We start from the raw sequence: 22,382 nt of genomic DNA, 5'->3' as shown, positions 1-22,382 counted from the left end.
AATAAAGATTTGATAGAAAAAATAATAAAATTATAATAAAGGACATAATAAGTTTAGATAATAATGCAATAAAACTTGAGTATATAAAATTTGGATTAAATAAATATAGTAAACAAAATTGATAAAATACACAAAGTTACCAATGCTAAAAAATGTAATATTATTAATAAACTAATAAAATATTTAAATTTACGATTTAAAAAAAATTGTTTAATCAGAATATTTAATATAGATTAAAAAATGTTCAAAGATTATTAAGGATGATTAACCACTCATTTGACGAAAGGATTATGGAACACATTATTCATAAAAAATAAATTAGAGAATAAAAATAATAAAATAAAAACTTAGATACGAGTAATTTCAAAATTTATAAAATACCTTATAAATCATCAATGTGAATGAATATTTAATGGAAATTTTAGAATTACGCAACAATTAATTATTTCAACATTAAAGATTTAGTAAAATATTGCATAGTATACAAAATAAATAAAAAAAATTATTTTGAGAATCACACATTTTTAAATGTAGCCTATATTTCTAATTTTTTTAATAAAGAAATTGGCATATTTAGTTTTCATTTGGTATTTCTGTTTATTTTCATTTCTGAATTTCATATATCATTTAATTAAATTTATTATGTTGAATTATTCCATAGTTTTAATTTATGCTACTTTCAGATATTTCTGCTCATAAAATTCTGATATATGTATTGGCATGTATGTTGGTGCAGGGACTAAAAGCTTGTGTACTAGCATTTTGCATGCATCTGCCTCCATTACAAGCAAACTAAAAACACTGTAATTTTCTATATCTCTTTTGTGGTATGGTAGTATATAAAAAAACAGGTTTCATAAACATGCTGTAGTGTATGTAATTGTTGAGTTTTATTCTAACTTATATATTGATGTGATCTTGGCCTACTTCCAGTTGTGTAGAAACTAATAGAATTATTCATGAATCATATGTTACTAATGCACTATTTATGAATTTTTGTAAACACAACATGCAATTCTAAGGATTTTATTTACTTATTTTTAATCTACTCTAATCATTATGCTGTGAAGAACTATATGTCGTCACACATTACTAGTAAATATGTTCCAGAAGTGGTTGTAATAGGAACATTTATTGGGGGTGTATATTTTACTTAATGAAGTCACAAAAAAAAACCTTTTTCCTTTTGTTGCATAATTCTAAAATTTCCATTAAATATTCATTCACATTGATGATTTATAAGGTATTTTATAAATTTTGAAATTACTTGTATCTAAGTTTTTATTTTATTATTCTTATTCTCTAATTTATTTTTGATGACTAATGTGTTCCATAATCCTTTCATCAAATGAGGCTACATTTAAAAATGTGTGATTCTCAAAATAATTTTTTTAAGGCTTTTGTTTAAGGCTTTGTCATAATTCAGTCATTTAAATTTTTAATATTTCAAAACAGTTATTTTCTTTTAAAATGCCCAAGTTAGGAGGGAAAGATACAGTTCATAGTCAGGCGAGGAAAATTGTATTCAATTTACAACTTCTTTTTACAGAACAATGCCGGAACCGGAAGGAAAACTGAAATGCTGAATGCGGTTGTTCAAGCAATAAAAATATAAAAACGAATGATCTAAAGAATTGTAACAAAAGGGAACTCAAATGAATCTGAGAAGCCATCCGTCTTCGTTTCACCAAGAAAATGTGTAAATCATCCCTATATTGTGTGCAACTTAGATTCATTTGACACAGATGCTTTGAGGCATTTAATAAATAAATTTTATGTAATTGAAAAATGCATTCCTACTGTGAAGAGAATTATGCCAAAAGCTCGTGAAAGTGAATTTAATTTCAAAGGGAGTGAAAGATCTTTAAGGAAAATATTATGTAAAATGGGATTTAGATGGAAAAACAGAAGACAACTGGAAAATACTGATGGAATGGCATGACATTTAAATGCAAAGAATTAAATTTCTACAACAAATTTCTCTGTTTTGCGAAGAAGGATTGTATACACAGATGAAACCTACTTTCACAGTAGTCATGTGATACCAAAATTGTGGGTAGACAAAGCAAACCTTTATGTAGGACTGAAAACACCAGTACCCAAGGGCTCACTACTAATAATTATTCATACCAGCTGTATTTAAGGATTAATTAACAATGTTTTCCTTACGTATGAGTAAAAAAAGAAGGGAGATTATCATAAATCGATCGATTTCAAAAGGTACACGAAATGATTACGGTAGAAGTGTATTCCCAACTTGCCACCTCGGTCTGTCATTGCACCAGATAACGAATTGTATCAAAATGTTCTGCTACAAAAGCAGCCAAATTGTAACTTTTTAAAAAGCAGTATGATAAAATAGATAGCCGAGCAATGAATTAACTATTCTCCTGCTATGATGAAAACTAAATTATATGATATAAAATTACACAAAAAAAATCAAAAGAAATCTCTAATAGATGACAATTTTGAAAATTATGGTCACACAGTTCTACCGTTACCACCTTATCACCCTGACTTAATGCCATTGAAATGATTTGGAATCAAGTGAAAGGGCTAATAGCTAAAAGAAATACTACTTTTTAAATGTCGTACGTTCTTAAATTAGCTGAAGAGGAATTTCATAAAGTGTCTGAAGCTGAGTGGAGAATGCGAACATGTTGTCAATGTCAAAAAAAAATGTATTCAAGATATACATTTATATGATGTGCACATCAACAATTTGGTGATAAATGTGAATTCAGAATCGGACATGAGCTCTTTAGAATCTATTGATGATAGCGACTTCAGAATTTGCAAGCTACAGCAATAAAGTGAGTAGAAAAAAGAATTATTTAAAGACTTTAAAATAATAATATTAATTGGGATACTAAACTAGATTTAATTAAATAATATCATGTATATGAATTTTTGGATATAAATATCATCTATATTAAACTGTCAATGTACTCAGTTGGTCTAACACCATGCCAAATGTTTGCTGAATGCTTGTAGTTTTTTGTGTCACCTTATGTACTGATAGTTTAAATAATATTAATAATTAAAAACATGTATGAAATTATTTGTATTAAAAACATAATAATTAAAGATATAACAATTCTTTAAATTTTTCAGAAAGTGATTTTAAAATTTATTTAGCATTTTAATTGATTAAAATGTTGATTCATATGTAAGTGATTTTTTATTATATTTAAATAATCTACTTTATTATATAAGAAGGAAGAGGGTTTGTTTTTGTTCAGGATAAACAAAAAACTACTCGATCTAGAACTATTAAATTTTTACCCATGTTTTTCGCATAACTGAGAAAGATTTTGGATATATTTCATCTCAGAAAAAAAAGTTTTATATATATATATATATAGTAGTAGAGGTTTGCCAGTTGAAGCACCAATGTTATAATGAATTGTGAATTGTGACTGTCTATCACTGTGTGAGCTGGTTTGAACTGACTGATTACAAACATCTAAAAACTAATTTCTAAATTTTGTTGAGTTTCATTTTAAGTTTTAAGGATTAAAATAGAATTTTGAATTTTGTTTGATTTTTCAATTTCTCTGTAACAAATGAAGAAGTCGTCTTGATTTTTGGAGAGTATAATCTTCATGTCAATAAATCAATTTCTAGATTTTTGAAATTCGACCTTGAAAGGGGATGAAGAAAGATAAAAACATTTTTGAACAATGATTGTAAATTTTCCCAATCCTGACTTATAGTAAATGAGATATTCAGTAGATTTGGGCTTGCAAGTACTCTTCAAATAATTATTTAAAAACCATTTTTGGGTTTTTTTAATTCTGATTTTTTAAGGGGTGTGAAGGTGTACGGCGGTGTGGCTAAACCACCATAGCCACTGCCACCATTACTATATGTTTGACTGGGTCCACATGCCTTCGGTTACTTGAATAATAAACATGAAATAAAAATAATGATCGCTAAGGGAATATTAAAATAATCATATAGTGCGGGCAAAGCTGCAACGAGGAGCTAGTATATCTATAAGGTGTCGTATTTAATGTTGAAAGTAGAATAACATGTTTATTGTATGCAGCCAAAAATACAACTTAACTACACAATTAAGTAAGTCAGTGTCTTGAATTCACAAAACTGGCCTCATGTCTTGAGTACATCTTGGAGATATCCTCCATAATATTTATGGTGTTGTTGGCCTCTCAAAAGTATCACTTCCCATGATGCTGTATAATGTCCTAGGTAATATTCCCAATTTCTTGATGAATTACATTCTTAAGGTGTCGATGTAAACTTTAACTTTCAATATAAAAAAAGCCTACTGCAATAAGGCCCATTGAATAGGAAGGCCACTACTGGATATTACCAAACAAAGAGAGAAGTCACTCGGAGAATGCAGCAAGTAGAATGTTCATTGAGAGACATGCCAAGTCGGCTATGGCACTGGCCTGCTGAAACCATGCTCTCATTATATTCCATTTGCGACATCTCAACTCAGATAGGATGAAGGTTTCCCAACAAGTGTAACCACATATTAGGAAACATCAACATCCCAAAGTTCAATGTACACTGCCACAGAGACATTATTATACCCTTTAAAAAGGTGGGCCCCAATATTTGCCTGTACTACACAACCACTTAAGAACTGCACAGTGGCTACTTGTGGAGCTGACGCCAATATTGGCAGTTTTGTTTGTTTGTAGCGGAATTGAACTAGAATATTGGTTCATCACTCATGATGAGGCCAATATTCTTGAGGTCACAGTGTGTGATACAGATTCACATTTGTTGGTAACAATGAATGTGCAGTGTGTTGCAATTATTTTCTGTTTATTTTTTATTTGCAGTTTAGGAGATTGAAAATGCAAATCTTGATGAAAAATTTGCATATGCTTTTTTCCAACAAATTCAATAATTGGAAATGCCATCAAACTGATCAACATGAACTCCTATTCCCAGTTGTTCTCATATTCTTTATATTTTTAGATAACTGGATGATGTTTAGAGGAATATGGGCTTTATCTTGTATGATCTAGTCTCACACCACTGATGCAACCACCGACTGATTATTTTTCTTGAAGAGCGAGCCAATATGGCCGATTATCACAAAATGTCTAACGAATTCGCCTTTATTATTGATTTTCTTAAGACATACTATTCCACACAAACTATTTGCTATTGTATAGACAAATTTTTCATTGTTTATCAAATCCAGTGTCATACAGAACTGAGCCACCACTGCCAGTGATGCTTCCCAAAACTCACATAAGCAGTATTGGTAACTCAAAAAATTAGTGACAATAAGTGCCATATATATATATATATATATATATGTATGTGGTTATTTCATAACTTTAAATAACAAAAAGCCTATTATGAACTTGTACACCAAATGAAACAACCTTTTTATTGAAAAAAAAACTAGGAAAATAGTGATAGAAGAAACCTTGATAATTGTTATACATATATAATTATATGTGTTCTACAAGTTTCTGTCAATTGTTCAAGTTTATAATCAGCAATAAATAAATTATCAATTTACTCACCTGTGGTAACGTCATACGAAAACGACTTATAGGTAGGATTGTAATTCTTTCTTCATCTTCTTCCTGAGATATCTGTTCCTCATCATCAGTTGTTTTTAGTGAGACATATGCTCTAGTTTCGGTTTCATCTTCATCATTATCATAGTTTAAACTGTAAAAAAATTCATCACGCCATTGTAAATATTCTATAAAAATACAATTGTTAAACATTTGGTTATTATTAGTGAAATATCTAATGCTTCTCCAAATATGAATTCTTATTTGTTATGAATAACTTTGTCAGAATTCAGAAAAATCTCCCCATATGAAAGTTTAAATTTTTATTTTATTTAAAATATTATAATAAAATTTTCAAATTTTTATCTATTTTTTTTTTCGTTTCGTTAAAAGTTACTCTACTTTTTCATTAAAGTTACTCTACTCTACTCTACTATGGTGAAGGTAAATTAGTTTTTTACATTTATATGTATTTTTTCAAGGATATAAATAATAATAAGAAATTATGTAAATGTAATAAAATATTGTAGCCTAATTTTAATCCATTTGAAAAGAAAATCATGAAAAAGCAATCCTTTACAACGATGAAAATCAACCGACGTAGATGAACTGTATATAATTTATGAGTTTGACCGTGCTTAACGTCAAGAAATAAGAAAAATTCTATAAAAGAGTACTGGTCAGCTGGCAGGCTATTCCATTCCACAAATACAAAAATATTGAAGATCCTTAGTACGATTCATTTTGCCAATAATAAAGATCAACCACCTGGCTTCCATCTTTTCAAGAAATTTCAAAATTCAAGAATTATTTGACGAATTAAAAAAAATTCCACAAATGTGTTTTATCCTTTTCAAAATATCGTAATTGAGGAGTCCCTAGTTTTGTTCAAAGGAAGGTTTAATTCTATCTATATTTGTAAGAAAAATTGTGTTTTAAAACTTGTTTAGAAGAAAAACAAAGTTTTAAATTTTAAATGAATTAAAATAATATTTATTCCTAGTGAATGTGAAGTGATAAATCATACAGAGAATGACTACATAAAGATGAGTAACTTTAATAAAATAACCTAGTCTGAGCATGAATTAGGATTTACAGAATGTTAGTCCCAAAAAGTTTAACTAATAATGAAATAGAAGACGACTTATTTTTCAATGTACCTGACTTCATACAGTTCTAATAGATTAATTTAATTTTTTTTTAAGAAAGAGCAGGCATTAACAACTATGTTCTGAAAATGGCAGCCATTACTACGAAAAATGAGGAGTAAACCTTTTTTCCCCGAGTCAAATGTACGGTTGCTTATTAATATAACACGGCCAGCAAAAAGCAGGTGACATTCGATTCTGCTATTAATACGTCATTCATTTCATTGCAGGTAATGATTTATAATAAACATCATTGCTCACAGAGAAAAATAACTCAGCTGGTATCTTTTGTATCTCAGGTCTTTCAGGTACATCACAGCCATAAGAAAGACTGGGTTAGTGATTATTATAAAGCAACAAATTACTGTACTTTCTTTTTAGATCAGTACTTTTTATAAATCGAAACATACCTAATTATTGCATAATAAAGAGCTAAATTAATTATAAAAGCTGTAAGAACGAAATATAATCTTGCAACAATATTCCTGAACGTTTCCAGCATTTGTTTGCTACTTAGTTGAATTCTTTTGATACAGTAAAATATTATTACAATTGTTTCCTTACCGAGTTACATACTTTCCTATTAATGAGTAGTTTATTTACTTATTTTGAAATTAAAATAAATACTTTTAATTCTATAATGATTTTTTTTTAATTATGTAAAACAAAATGAATATTAATACAAGTTCGATCCTATGCCGATGTGATTTTCTTAAAGTATGAAACATAATTAAAACGCGTAAAGGTCAATATTTTAGACAATATAAATACAAAATTAATTTTGAACTATTAAAAATTACATCTTTTTAATGAGCTGATTATCTTTTTCATAAAAATTGAAAAGGTCAGGCATCTGCCTTCTTAATAATCTGCCATCTGTTACTGGAGATTGTTACAATCGATCGTTAAGCGAACAAAATTCGGATAAAAAGTGTCCAATAATGAATGACTTCTTTGTCCCTAGTGGAAAAAGGTCTAAAAAATAAAATTTAATATAGAAGATGTAATTAGAAAGTATCTTTTGTCAAGTGATCTTATGAAAAATTCATTGCAGATTAGGTAATTATAAACTACAGGTAATAATTAAGATGGCCACCAATTTGAAATTTTTGAAGGTGACTTTTCAAAAAATTTTTATTTCGTAGAAAAAACACTAGTCTTAAATTTATACTAGTCTCATCTTTAAACTAATTTAAATATTAACACTAAAAATTAAAATTTACACTAGTCTCATGTTTATAAGTATATTAATTTTTTTGCCATCGTTTGGAGTGGTGGCAGAATTATTGTAGATCATTTACAAAAATACATATTAAATTTTATAATTTTTTTTATGCGAGTGTGAAATCTGATTAAGAAGAATCGTGTAATTTGTTAATTATAATTTATAAAAATCATTTCATTCATTTGCTAAATGAGATGAAAAAAAATTAACCTTAATTACACGATGAAATGTACTTTAAACATTAAACAACTTTAATCATTTTTAAACTTTATAAAACTTTCAAATGAAAAAACTGAGCTGAGTATGTAATTTTTAATAGTTTAAAATTAATTTTGTATTGAAGTTGTCTAAAATATTGACCTTTACACGTTTTAATTATGTTTTATATTAAAAGAAAACCACACCGGTATAGGATCGTACTTTTACTGTGTATTTTTCAAGAATATAAATAATAATAAAAAAGTCATGAAAATATAATAAAATATTATAGCCTAATTTTAATCCTTTGTAAAGAAATTCATGGAAAAAAATGTCTTTTCACTTTTATTAATGGGATTATTAAAGAAATATTTTAAAATTTAAATAAAATTCTAATACTTTTTACTTAATTTTGGTTGTTAAATTATTTATCACTTATGCTCGAAGCTTGTACTTTGAAATATCGAATGAAAATTTTTTAGCGTATGAAAAATGCCATGGCTGATCAGGATTTAAATCCCGGGACCATCTCCAGCACTTATAAAAAAAAAATAATAGTTTAATTCGTCTGATAAACAGATTGTTGATAATATGATTTTTATCTAGCATAAAATATAGAAATCGATCTAGCATTGAAAGGTGGAAGAATTTGGAACTAAGGAACTAAATAAGATGTGTGTGTGTGTGTGTGTGTGTGTGTGTGTGTGTGTGTGTGTGTGTGTGTGTGTGTGTGTGTGTGTGTGTGTGTGTGTGTGTGTGTGTGTGTGTGTGTGTGTGTATGTGGAAACAATAGAGAAATGGAGAATTGTACTCTATTCATTCAAACGGTTGTGAAAAATGAACTAAGGTGTCAAACTGGAAAATCTTATAAATGGAACGTTCTACCAATGCCTTTACATTAGGCTGCGGTGAACCTTATCAAAGCTACTTTAGAATGAAACAAAAAGAAATATGTGCGAATTGAGTTAATATTATTTTCAAGAAAATAGTTTTATCAATATAAAAACTGATCTATTCTGAAATTGTACTTTAAGTCATTGAAGAAAACATATAAAATGAGATTTTCGCATGATACAAGGATAAAAATTGATTATGACAAAATTGATGCGAAATCGGTTTATTTTAACAGTGGGTGGAGAATTAATGTATGTAGTTTGTTTGACATGAATGGAACAAAAGGATCTAAGATCTTCAGTTTACGTGACAATGGATGAGGTCTAAATTAAAAAAAAAAAAAAAGATTGGGACCAAAGCTGAATTTTCTTGACATTAGCAGCAATACTTTTTATCAGTAATAAAGTAGAAAATAATTTTGTACTGGTGATAATTAGTATTAGAAAACAAATTAGTAAACCCTCAAGATTTAATTTATATTTTGATTTGTTTTTCTTTAAGTAATTTTCTAAACAATATAAATATTAGAAATATAAACATAATAAAAAATGGTAAATTAAAACTATAAAAACCTCAATTGTACACACACACACACACACACACACACACACACACACACACACACACACACACACACACACACACACACACACACACACACACACACACATATATATATATATATATATATATAAATTTATAACTTCTAAATGTGACTTTTTTTATAGTCGACGCCAAATTAAAACCAACTACTTCCAACAACTTTCAAAATTTAATTTGGCACTAACTTCAAAAAGTAGAATCTAAAAAGAATTGAAAACTATTACGGTTCTACTTTTAATTGATTTTTTAACGTCAATTTTATTGTTTTTTTTAAAAAATATTATTTTAATTTTTTTTTTTTTAATTTAAAATATACGTAAGCGCAAAAAAAAATCCGCCCGTATGTAAATAAACAAAAACTTATTTATCATTACACTATTTAATGTAATACTAACCAACGATTTATTTAGCAAAGCCCTCTAGAAGTAGTTTTAGTCTCTTAAAAAAACAAAAAGAATTGTCGAAATAGGTGAATTTGATAATGAGTAAGGGGATTAAACATCTAAGAGTTGAATCGAGATTCCTATTTTGAAGTAGATAAAATACTATTTATTACTTTACTTCAAAGAGATAATATTATAATACGAGTAAATAAGTAGTAAATTTTATGGGTAATAATTTCAGTAATATCTGGTTATTGTTTAATATATTACAGTTTTATGAAGTTCTTTACAAATGATGTAATTTTTACAAATTTATTGCGCGATAAGAGTTGGCTATGATTGTGATAAATCAAAATTTTCTTTCTAAAACATAGAAAAAACTATTATTAATTATATTACAAAAAAATTATTGTGAAACATATATATCTGTAAAATTGAAAAAAGTAATAATTCATGTAAATTAGAAAATAAATTATTATTGTTTCCTAAAAAGGAAAAATAGTCAAATTTTATTTATTTACGTTTTCTTTACTGTTTAAAGTAGTTATATATACTCGTATGTTATCGTGAAAGACCGATACGTCCAGTGACGCCAGAACTTTACTTCCGTGTCTCTACTTTTATTCCATTTCTGAATATCTCCATGTCCCAACAAAGTTTGTGCTTTCTGGTTTGTCTGCTTTGTGGTTAACTATTAGTTAACCCATCTACGGCCGTTTTCGGTTGGTTTCCCTTCTCAAGACGTGCAATTTTTCTGTACCATAATTTTAATTCATTATTCAGGTCTTCCTGGCAACCGCTTCTTACGTCACTGGCGTAGTATTCTGTGAGTAAAGTGAAAGCACAAACTTGAAACGGCAGGAGCAGAAGGTCTGGGTTTGTAGATAGAAACCACTAAAGCCTTTCAATATTTCCTTGTGTTTCAAGAAACGCGAATCTAGTTGGGACATGGAGATATTCAGAAATGGAATAAAAGTAGAGACACGGAAGTAAAGTTCTGTTGGGTTTGTACATACAAACCCAACAAAATGCCAAATATATTCACTTTATTAGAAATGCTAGTTGCATTCGCAATGTCCACATGTACAAAGAACGATGTTTCTCAACATTATGCCGTCTAATAACATATTTGCGTAATTCTACTGAAAATACACGTTTGAATGGATTAGCACTTCTCAACGTACATAGCAACTACACTCCAACTGCAGATGCGTTAAATGAACTAATGAAAAAGTAACTTTGTTTGTACATTGCATTGTGAATGCTGAAATTTCCGAATGTAGTAACATAATATACCGTAGGCTACGTACATAATAAATACTATATTAATTTAACTACCAGTACTCTTTTTAAATAGTGATTCTTTAAAACAATAATAAACTACAGTAGAGTTCTGATTTGAACGTTTGAGACAACTACATTTAATTTTTATTCAAATTCCTTCAAAGAATGTGGATTCATCAGTGCCAGTTTCATTCTTCAACCTCGGTGAGTTCCATATTGACATGTGTTTAGATAAATCTATTTCATTATATTTGATTGCTTCCATGGATTTTATATGTCGTGTAAAATGTATTATCTATCGTACACAAATAACCGTTGACTAAAATATATGATTATTGTGTAGCCTAAGTATGTATAATAGTGGCATGTGGCACTGGCACAAGAATTTTAGGTAGATTTCATAAGAAAGCTACGTATTGTAATGGGTACCATGATTCGACTTCCGGAAAATTTCGACATATCTTTGTGTTTCACATCCCCCAGACTCCAAAACCACCGTCAGTTCAAAAGTTTATATGTACATATATATATATATATATTTCAGTTTCATGTAAACACGATAACTGCCATAATTTTGCGCCAATCACTTTCAAATTGATTCATAAAATACAACGATTCAAAATCTCAGTGGAGTTTGTTAGTGGGAAAAATCGGACCATCGGTCCGATTTTTGATTTCTCGATTGATTTTGATTTCTCGCAAAAAACAAAATAACCCTATAACTTTCTTATTAAATAAATTATCGAAGTCGTTTAAAGTTCCTAATATTTCTTGGTAAGGGCCTAAAACTTATCTAAGTAAAGGTTTTTGATATCACCATCCGTTGGCCCAGGGGGTGAAAAAAATGGAGTTTTGAAGACAAAAAAAAATCATACTTCTCTTAATAGGCAGAGTATCGAATCGGTTTAAAGAGGTCGTTAGTCCTCTAAACATTACTTAAAAGGTTTTTAAGTAATGTTTAGAGTCTGAAACAATTTTTCATATGAAATACTTTTACCGCAAGGGATGACCAAAATGTTGCTGGAATTGTAAGAAGGTGGGGCTTGTATGCTAAGCATGTGAAACTTTTTTCACATGTAACCATTGTTGTATTAAGTAAATTTGAAGTTCTTCTTAACTTTAAGGTGAAAATCTTTCTTATCCCCTACTTAGCACCGGTGAAATCTACCTCCGCCTACCCGCGTCCCGAAAGGGATTTTTTATTATACAAAATGAAATAGATGTTAAAAGTTGCTAAAAAAAACGGTAGCCTAAGGCTGTGAAACCCACCGGGTTGGTCTAGTGGTTAACGCGTCTTCCCAAATCAGCTGATTTGGAAGTCGAGAGTTACAGCGTTCAAGTCCTAGTATAGTTATTTTTACACGGATTTGAATATTAGATCGTGGATACCGGTGTTCTTTGGTGGTTGGGTTTCAATTAACCACACATCTCAGGAATGGTCGAACTGAGAATGTACAAGACTTCATTTACACTCATATACATATCATCCTCATTCATCCTCTGAAGAATTATCTAAACGGTAGTTACCGAAGGCTAAACAGGAAAAAAAGAAAGCCTAAGGCTGTGAAAAAAATACGTTATAGAAGATTTGATTAGGGTATTTATAAATGTGTTATATTCGAACATTGTAAAATAAATATATCGTAACATGATATAATAATAAAAAAAAGGTAATAAAATAACACGCAAAATTTAAAATACCGATGTCAATTGTAAACAGTGTTAATAATGACCTCCCCTTAACAAAATTCTGCGTACGCCAGTGCTTGGAGCACTAACGTTTTATGTGCTAAGCTTAGACACACACACACACATATATATATATATATATACAGAGAGAGAAAGATACACAAATGCCCTTTAGTAGGGTAGGATGAGTACGTAATGTTATATAACTGTCAATAGTAAATTTATCAAGGATAAATCTGTATCATGTTAAAGGATGACAGTTTATTTTGATCTTGATTTGGTAACAAGAAATTAAACGATAAATAATTAGTAGTTGTTTACATGTATAAGCTCTACTGTATTACGTAATGAACAATACTGATGAAAAGTTTAAGGTAGAATAAAATTTCATCATTCTTTATAAATAAACGACTATACCATCTTATAATTTCAACATTTATTCTTTAGTAAGAACTTTTTCGATGAATATTTTGAGTTATGATATTTTTTTTAACTATTGATGTATTACTGCGCATAAAAGATAAAGAATTCTTACAGTGAAGAAATGTAGCGAAAAAGAATAAAAAGTCTAATTGAAGTAGATTTTGTATAAGCAATTCCATTGCCCTTGAATTTTCTATCTATTCAGAGATAATCTTATATACAACAAAATCTTACACAAGATTATATTTTTATTAGTAGCAGTTATCATCTGTTGATTTATTCATTTTCTTGCCGCTTTTCATTTCCTTTAATTCCCGGTTTACCCAGCAAGCAATCTTCCTAATAAAAATTACGTCTCTTACGAACGGTAAAAGGATTTTTCTTTTTATAAAATTTTCCTTCCTACTTTTTACACGATCAGATTAGGAAGAGGGTAACGTTTTGACGCTTTTTATTTTCTTTATTTTTGTCTTTTATTTCTTCTCTCTACCTCCAGAAATTTCAGAATTATTGATTAGAATTTCATGTTATAGGAATCGAACAATTTGTTTTCACTACATAGACACACACTGGGCATTTAATTATTTAATAAACGTATATGAAAATTAATAAGTACATTTAATTTAAATTAATGTTACATCAATTCAGTGGAATAGTTCTAAACTGGCACCGAAAAAACTACAGATAATTAAATAAATCAACAAATATGATTAAATAATTATTTTACCATGTTTAAGAAATTCTTAATTTTTGTTGAATACGTTATAAAATTTTTCGTCTAATCGTATGAGTGAAGCAGGGTATGTGACATTAAAAAAACAAAAACAAAAAAAATATATATATAGATATAGAAAAATTACACTTTTTAAGATTTGAGATGCCCTTTCTCCTATTCCTGATCTAGAAATCACATTGTTTTTTCATCTTTTTTTTTATAATAAAAATTATTTCATTCTCCATAAAAAAGGATGGTTCGTGGTTTTGTTTGTTCTATATGCGCATATTTTTATTTTAGCTGCTATTTATTCGAACGGACCAATGGTGATGCACCCGGCGGCTGTGCGCAGCGCACGAACGATTCATTCATTCGAAGGATTTATACTTCTTGGTTCGAACGATTTACCTGAAATTGTGTTTGAATTTGGGGATAAAAAAGGAAACCACTGGGGTTAGAGCTGTGTTACAAAATTGCAACTCAAGAAACAGCTAAAAATGTTCAGAATTTTGAAGCTTTCGATGTACGCTAAATTCATGAACGTTATTTAGTTAGAATTGGCAAAAACATTTTTAAAAATCATTTGTAATGAAACATAAACCATGTAACATTTTTGCGGCAGGCCACAAGCCCACCCTTTTACTTGTATTCATAAATCGTTTGCTTCATAACATGTTAAAAAATTATTTTCTGTTAAATTATACAGTTTAAAATTTTTTTTATAGAAAATTATTCAATAAAAATATTAAAGTTCGATACTCTTTTTTGATCACTTTTTAACCTAACTTGATATTAAACTTTCAGTCAGCAATACATATATTATTTCTTTTGAGTTTTACGGGCATCAACTGCTATGATCATTAGCCCGAGGATAGATATTTTTAAAAATTAAAAAATCTGGTGAGTTTGTTTTTGTAAGTTTAATAAAAAATTTAACCTTTGTATTGATAGAATATTTAAAAGAGAATTCTTTTAAAATAATTTCTAAATTACTTGTTGCAAAGAGTAAAAAGCGACAAAATCATCACAAAAATATTTTCTGTGACGTCTACTACTGTGGAATGCTGGTCGTAAGACAATGTTCCTGCTAATTTTTTTCGTACTAAAGTTACCTCTTCTCTGGAGCCAAGTATTTAATCATGTTTTTATTATACCAATGCCACTTTTAGGTCACTCGTTTAATAATAATATTCTGATGTTATTTTATAAAAATAGATTGTGGTTATAGCTTTTCGTATTAGATTAATAAATTTTAATATATATACTATAAAACGATTTCATTTGCAAGCTTACACAACTACTTATACTTGATCGAACACATATGCGCTTATTCGCATAATTCATTAACATAATCTTGATCTTTGTTGAAACCATAGGTCTGCTATCTCAAACATATTGTTTGTGCGAATCTATTATGAAATATCTATTATGAAAAGGTAATAATCCTGTCTATATTAATAAGCATTATGTGGTGTTTTTAATTAACTGACCTGAGAAAAAACAGATGAAACATCGGTGTATGGTGCACTGGAACCGGTCGATGTCAGATTCCGGTAGCCGGCTTGTACATTTCAGATACACCAGTTGTGAGTTGTTGACATCACAACTATCTTCTATATTTATCTTCGAATTCTTTCATAGTTGCCGATTTGAAACTATCAATCAATCGTTTCTTTCTGTAAATTTTGTATGATTGCTATTTGTGATGTGATTTTTGTGTTTATTAAATTTTTTTTCTTACTTAGGTATTTTTGAATAACTAAAAATATTTTGCAAACAAAAGAAATTATTTTTCTTATAAAATGAATTATAAATGAACTATTATTTATCGTAAAACTTTTTTTACAATCAGAGATTAATAATTATTAATAAATCAATATATTTAAAATAAAAAAAAGTTATAAAAAGGAGGTGAAGTCTGATGCGAACCGATGTATCATCTCCTTGTAAGATCCAAATATTTCATAAATTAACATTTTATTTGGGTATACCTCTGGAACAAATAAAAATAACTACCACTTATGATATATCGTTGAAAAGCTCGTAATGAGGGCATATTACTGTTGTTAAGAAAAATTTTTTCGGACACTTTTGGTTTAGTTGATTGCAATCAAACATATGTTACAGCAGTCCTAAATCTAAAATTTTAACATCCTACTGCTAATCGTTTTTGTCTTATGTGAGATACATACGTACGTACAGACATCACGCCAAAACTAGTTAAAATCAAATGAATTTGATTCATGGATGGTCAAAATGAATATTTCCGTTGAAATCTGAAAACCGAAATTTTTCAATACTTTATCAATACTTTGGGTATACTTTATTTACTTTGTACAAGGAAGTAAAAATAACTGAAAAATAAGAATGTAGCGCGCTACAAGTGTACTGCCTGTTAGTGTGTATCAAACTGAATGCCCTTGTAGAAGTACATCGTTGCTTACTAACTTTTGTCGGGGGACAGACAACGTAGGGGTATAGAATTTGGTTGTGCGCTACTTGGAATCTCTAATTTACTTCTTTGTCTAATCAATCAATTATCTTCCCGCAGACCGGTTTCCCATCTGTTAGCCTTGTAAGTTCATTTAAATTTTCAAGAATAGCTTACGACTATTTCTTAAAATTTAAATAGTTTTTATCGTTTAAATTTGTGCTAAATTTAATTCTGGTCATACGTGCTAGACTTCAGTCTGATAACCTACAGAATTTTACTACGTAATTTTTTAAAGTAGAAGTTATTTATTTTGTATCGGTATATAGTCTCTTACAAGAAGATACTGCTTAAAAGAGATTGTAGGTTATGATTCGCACGAGTAAATTTTATTTAATAATTTGAATTTGGTTTTTCGTATCTAAAAATTCACATATCTACTCTGAAGATAACTGTGACTTAATAAAAACTTTGTTTTACTTTTTATTAATTAACTGAGTATGGAGTATTTTAGTTGTGAATTCAATGTAATATCAAGTTGAAACATTTATAAAGTTTCATAGAAGATGTATTTTTTAAAGGCAGAAAAACATTTATAAAGAAGAAACACATGAAAATTTATACATTTTATTTTGTTTCATAAAACAAGTTTAGAAGTATTGCTTTGTGGTCAGGATAAAATTAATGACTACAACAATCCGGGAAGTCAGTTAATAATATTGCGTGAGTTGTGTATGACATGAATCAACAAATAAGCAATTGAAGGTTTATTAATACTCACACGTGCGCGTGCACACACAGAGAGATAAAGCGAGAGAAATACGCGCGTGCGCAAAAATATTTCATTTGTCATAAATAATAAATTGTTAAAAGAATAGGCTTTATTGTCTAATTTTTTGGTGATAATCAAAATAAGCTTAGATAATTTATAGAATATTATAACACTGCGATTGCATACGGTTAATTAACGTTTTCCTGAAAACGATTTTATAAAAATAATGTTTTATTTACACAGTAATTTTGCAATGTCATTAATTATTGTAGTTTTTTTCCGTGGACGTCGGAAAAACTACAATAAAATTTGTGTAGCCAACCACGGTCGCGCGGTGGCACCACCATGGACGTTGACCCTTAGTACTTCCTTTCAACTCGCTCTTTTATCTTGATGTGATCTACCTCTTTCATTTCCTTTCCACCCACCAAGCGGTTTTAATTTTCTCTTTTTTGGCGGACCAAACCAAGATGAAAACCATACTTTTTGAATCTTTGAAATTTTTTATTTATTAACTATAGCATTATACATAACTTTTTAATCGAAGTGTATAACTTTATATTTTACAAACTAAGTAAAGCTAACAAATTGTAGTGATGTTATAAATAAATCTAAATTTGATTCAATTGGCTATTCCAAGTTATATATATATATATGTATGAGTCATTAAAAAAGAAAAACAAACATACTCTTATATTGTTTTATTTGCTAAAATTCTCTCTTCTCCATCTCAAATAGTTTTGTTACAAAATAATAAATTTCAATATGTACATTTTTCTTTGCTCGGGAAATATCAATCTATATTTCATTTCTGATCACGGACTATGTAACATATGTTCTGTTATTGTTTTAGTTGTTTTCTTAAGTCTTTCGTTTCTGATTCGGGTCACGTAATTTTTCGAGTAAACGATGCTTTTAATGTATTCTTACAAGAAAATATCACTTTTTGGAGGCCAAGATATAGGCATTCTCGGAAATCTTAAAAAATCATCTTAAATGAAAGTACTATCACGTTTAAATTCATCAGCCCACTTTTTTACCGTCGTAAACGAAAGGGAAGATATTTTGTTTCCTTTAAACAGTAGTAAGATTTTTTTTTTTGGGGGGCGAGAAACATTTGCATGTTATCATCGCCCGGAGTAAGATATTACCGACATTAAAATATCAGTTTAATATCTTAACTTTCTGTTTTTCGTTGTGAAAAATATGTTCTTTAAAGTGTACTAAAAATATTTCCGCAAGGAGACTAAAAATGGGTAAACCTATTGATAGGTAGGACGAATGCAGTATCTGTTTTACGTGACGTAATTTTGAACTGTCATGACTTGTAATAAAGATACGTGTTCTAGTGGCGAATCATTTTTCTTTAATAATTCATCTAGCGTGTTGATTGTCTCTTTAGATATGCTAGAATAGAGATTGGTTTTATAAAAGGGCAGGATTGTATATAATATTTATATTCTTAAATATTTTGATAAATTATTTTAATTTATTCATACACGAGTTTTTAAATGTTACGAATGATCTCGCTGATTAGTTCTGAAAGATACTTCAGAATTTATTAATTAGGAACTGAATCGTTTATAATTTTTAGTAATATAAATTGTTATAAACGTTTCGTCACGATGTTTAACAAAAATAAATAATAATAATTTAATATGTAATGATTTTCTAATTTATCAGTGAGATAGAATTTAAATTCTACCCACAAACCAGGGAAGTTATTTTGTGTATAACAAAATAACTTCCTTCAGCAGTTCTTTCATCAGGCTTTCATCAGTTCTTTTAAAAATTATAACAAAGTTTTTTGAGATAATTTTTTGTGAAGCAGAATACATTTCACACATGAAATAAATTTAATTTTAATGAATTACTTCTTTAAGATAACACTTGCTTTTTCCTGTACTTGAATTATTTAAATTTATCTTTTTTTGCCATTTATTTAAGTCAAGAATAATCAATTTATTTGAATCTTTTAAATAAAATCGACAAACGCTCCTTAGTAAATATATTGAGGCAAAGGAACTTTGCTTATATAGGAACTATATATATATAATATAATATATATAATTATTTATAAATAAAAATCGACAGTTTTCTTTTATTTTAATTAAAATTTAAAAATAATTAAGTTTATTATATGCTTTAAGGTAAAATTTAATTAATAATTTAAGAATTGATACAACATTATTTTACAGTTGTAAACCATAATTGAATAAAAGCAATGAGCTACTGAGATACTCTGATTTAAGAAATTAAAAAAAAAAATAGATACTTAATGATAAAAATGTCATAATATTCAGATTAATTTCTTTCTAATTTTATCAACTCTAATAAATCAAAGACTTTATAACTTTTATTCATTTGGCAACTTTACATGGTTAAAAATTATTTTCTCGTCACTTTTTCATAACATTTCTGTAGGATTTTTAAATTAGTTTGTGGATACAGTACGCAATACCAATGTACCCGTTATTAAATGATTATAATTATACATTTATGAAATACATATTATTACTAAATTACATTTAATTCACTTATTAATCAATTCAAATTTTATTCATTTTTAGTAGGTCGATAATTCTATAACTTTGACTCATATTACACCTTTATAATGATAAAATAAATTATTCTCCTGTTAAATTTTTTATTAACACTTATTTACCCGCTTGGTAGACATATTTAAACCTAATAAAGAAATTAAAAAAAAAATTATCATAAAATACCTCTTAGATTATTATAGTTAGAAATTGATGTATTCATGTAAGTGATATGGTATTAAATTGCCAATAATTGCTAGTAATATTTAAGTCTAATATGTTAATCTTGTTTATATAATTTAACGTTTTAAAATTAGTTTTATTATTATAATAATTATCTTTCTGATTTTACAAAGATTATTATAGCAATTTTCTTATTATAATAATAAATTGAGGTAAAATTATGAAACTCCAACAAACAATAATTCTATGCCGCTTTGGGTCTGTTATTATGAAATTACATGTAACCAGATTAAAAAATAATAATTTTTGTTTACTAATCTTTCAATTTCGTTAAAGATTGAGAAAAAAGATTACTTTTATTACACCAGTTTTACTATTATTTTCCTAATCTGTTACAATATTTTATTAGTCATACTAATAGGTAGATGGATGTACAGAAAAGAATATCAGAGTTTTAATTTGTTACAATATTTCTCAGATGAGGTTGATTTAAGGCCAGAATCAAATAGCATAAATGAACTGGTTGTAGTTCTATTATACATTAAATTATAAAAATTTGCCATCAGAACTTTTTTCAGATGTCACCGTTTAAATGTTTTGAAAAAGTGAATGAAAAGATCGGTAAGAAATTCTAAACAAATTTAATAGTTTTAATTCTAAAGATGAACAGGATAATTAATTGGCTTGACATTATATGAAACAGTTAAACAAAAATGTTCTAGATGTAATCCCAATGAATAGAAAGTGGTAGTAAAGTTTCTGATCACATAATGTCATATAAAGTACAAGTAAATTGTTCTGAGATAGAAGTGTGTCACAAAGCATTTTAAGTACACATGGTATTGAAAGAGGAAGAATATGTAGAATTCAGCAATTACAATGAAGAAAGGTATTTCACCCAAGGATTGTAGAGGTAAGTGAAAGTGAAAGTAGAACAAATAAGACACCAAAACCTCTGCTGAACCTCATTCGTTGTCATATTAGGGTATTCAGAGCCAGGCAATCACATTATTCTCTGAGAGACAATCCTAAGAGAAAGTGTTTGTCGGAATCTTAATGTAAATATAATGCACAAACTATTTTTGCAAGAGTATCAGACTAATTTAACTTATTTAATGTACTATTCCATTTTCAAAAATGATTTTAATATCAAAGTTGGGATTCCTTGTTCAGATACCTGCAGTATTTGCGATAAGTCTAAACTAAACAGTACTTGTGGAGAAAAAACAGATATAAAAATATAAAATGAAACTGATCATATACTGCACTTATGTAAAGCTGAAAAGTTTTTTCAATTAAAACGCAAGTGCTTGGACAAAGAGGTGATTGTGAAGTTCTTTCATTCGTCCTTATGCAGAACTTGCCTCTTCCACAATAAGCCATGTGATGTATTTTATGCACCCCAACTATGGCATTATATTTTTAGTGTCCATGACTTATCAAATGATAAGGCAACTATGTTTACATACTGTGAAGTAACAGGAGGAAAAGGCTTAAATAATGTTGTGTCAATGTTACTAAAGTATTTTAATACTTAAAATACTTCAAAAAGCAAACTGATCTTTTTCAGCGATGGATGTAGTAGACAACAGTACAATGTTTTTTTGCATAATATTGTGCACATGACTGTATTCAGAAATAATTCATATTTTTCCTATTAGAGGTCATTTATTCCTTCTAAATGACCAAGATTTTGCTCATATTGAGAAAAGAAGAAAATGAATGCTCCTTATGTCCCAGATGATTGGGATTCTTTGAAGTAGCAAAAAGCTTCCATCTGGATTAGATCTTTCACCACTTTACACTTATTCCATTAAATAAAGCAAAATGTAATGATTTAAAATGATTAATTTCATTTCCAACAAAACCTAGCGGTAAGCAGTTCTATGAAACCCTTCGCAATGCTACAAATTTAATACAAAATTACATTTATAAGTATGAAGTAGGTGATGATAACAGCGATATATGTGAAGATGTTTAAGCTAAGTTTTTCAAAAACTATTACTATGTTAAATATTAATATGTAGACAATGTTCTTGAATATTTTATTAACATCTGTCTTTTTTAACTTTGAAATAATGATTTCTTTTGTTTTCATGTTATTATTTTTTCATTTTATTTTATTTTTCTATGAATTAATAAAATGTATTAATTGGACAAGATTTATTTACTATAGATCTAGTGCATTGAATCTTACTTTTCTACTAATTAATTCAATTTAAACTCAAAGCATAAATAAAAACAAATAATGGGCAAAAATTTTGTTTTTTGTTTACAAGTATCATATTTATGAGCAAAAACAGCGTTTGTTGAAACATAAAACTGAAATTTCAAGAATTGATAGTAACTTTTTTACAATTGCACTGTAGTATAAAATCAGC

General features: G+C 28.3%; 1 protein-coding gene across 1 annotated transcript in view; it reads right to left on the bottom strand.

Moving 5' to 3' along the window:
- The window catches only part of LOC142318127 (facilitated trehalose transporter Tret1-2 homolog), a 139,954-nt gene that overhangs the window by 34,127 nt on the left and 83,445 nt on the right, over nucleotides 1-22,382 (bottom strand). Inside the window, exon 2 of the mRNA XM_075354667.1 lies at nucleotides 5,517-5,667. Coding sequence (XP_075210782.1) covers nucleotides 5,517-5,667 — 151 coding nt within the window. The remainder of the gene's footprint in view (nucleotides 1-5,516; nucleotides 5,668-22,382) is intronic.

Source organism: Lycorma delicatula, chromosome 1 (assembly GCF_047948215.1).
Source record: "Lycorma delicatula isolate Av1 chromosome 1, ASM4794821v1, whole genome shotgun sequence".
NCBI classification, from domain to species: domain Eukaryota; kingdom Metazoa; phylum Arthropoda; class Insecta; order Hemiptera; family Fulgoridae; genus Lycorma; species Lycorma delicatula.
The sequence above is the reverse complement of the archived record's forward strand: the minus strand, read 5'-3'. Positions and strand labels throughout refer to the sequence as shown.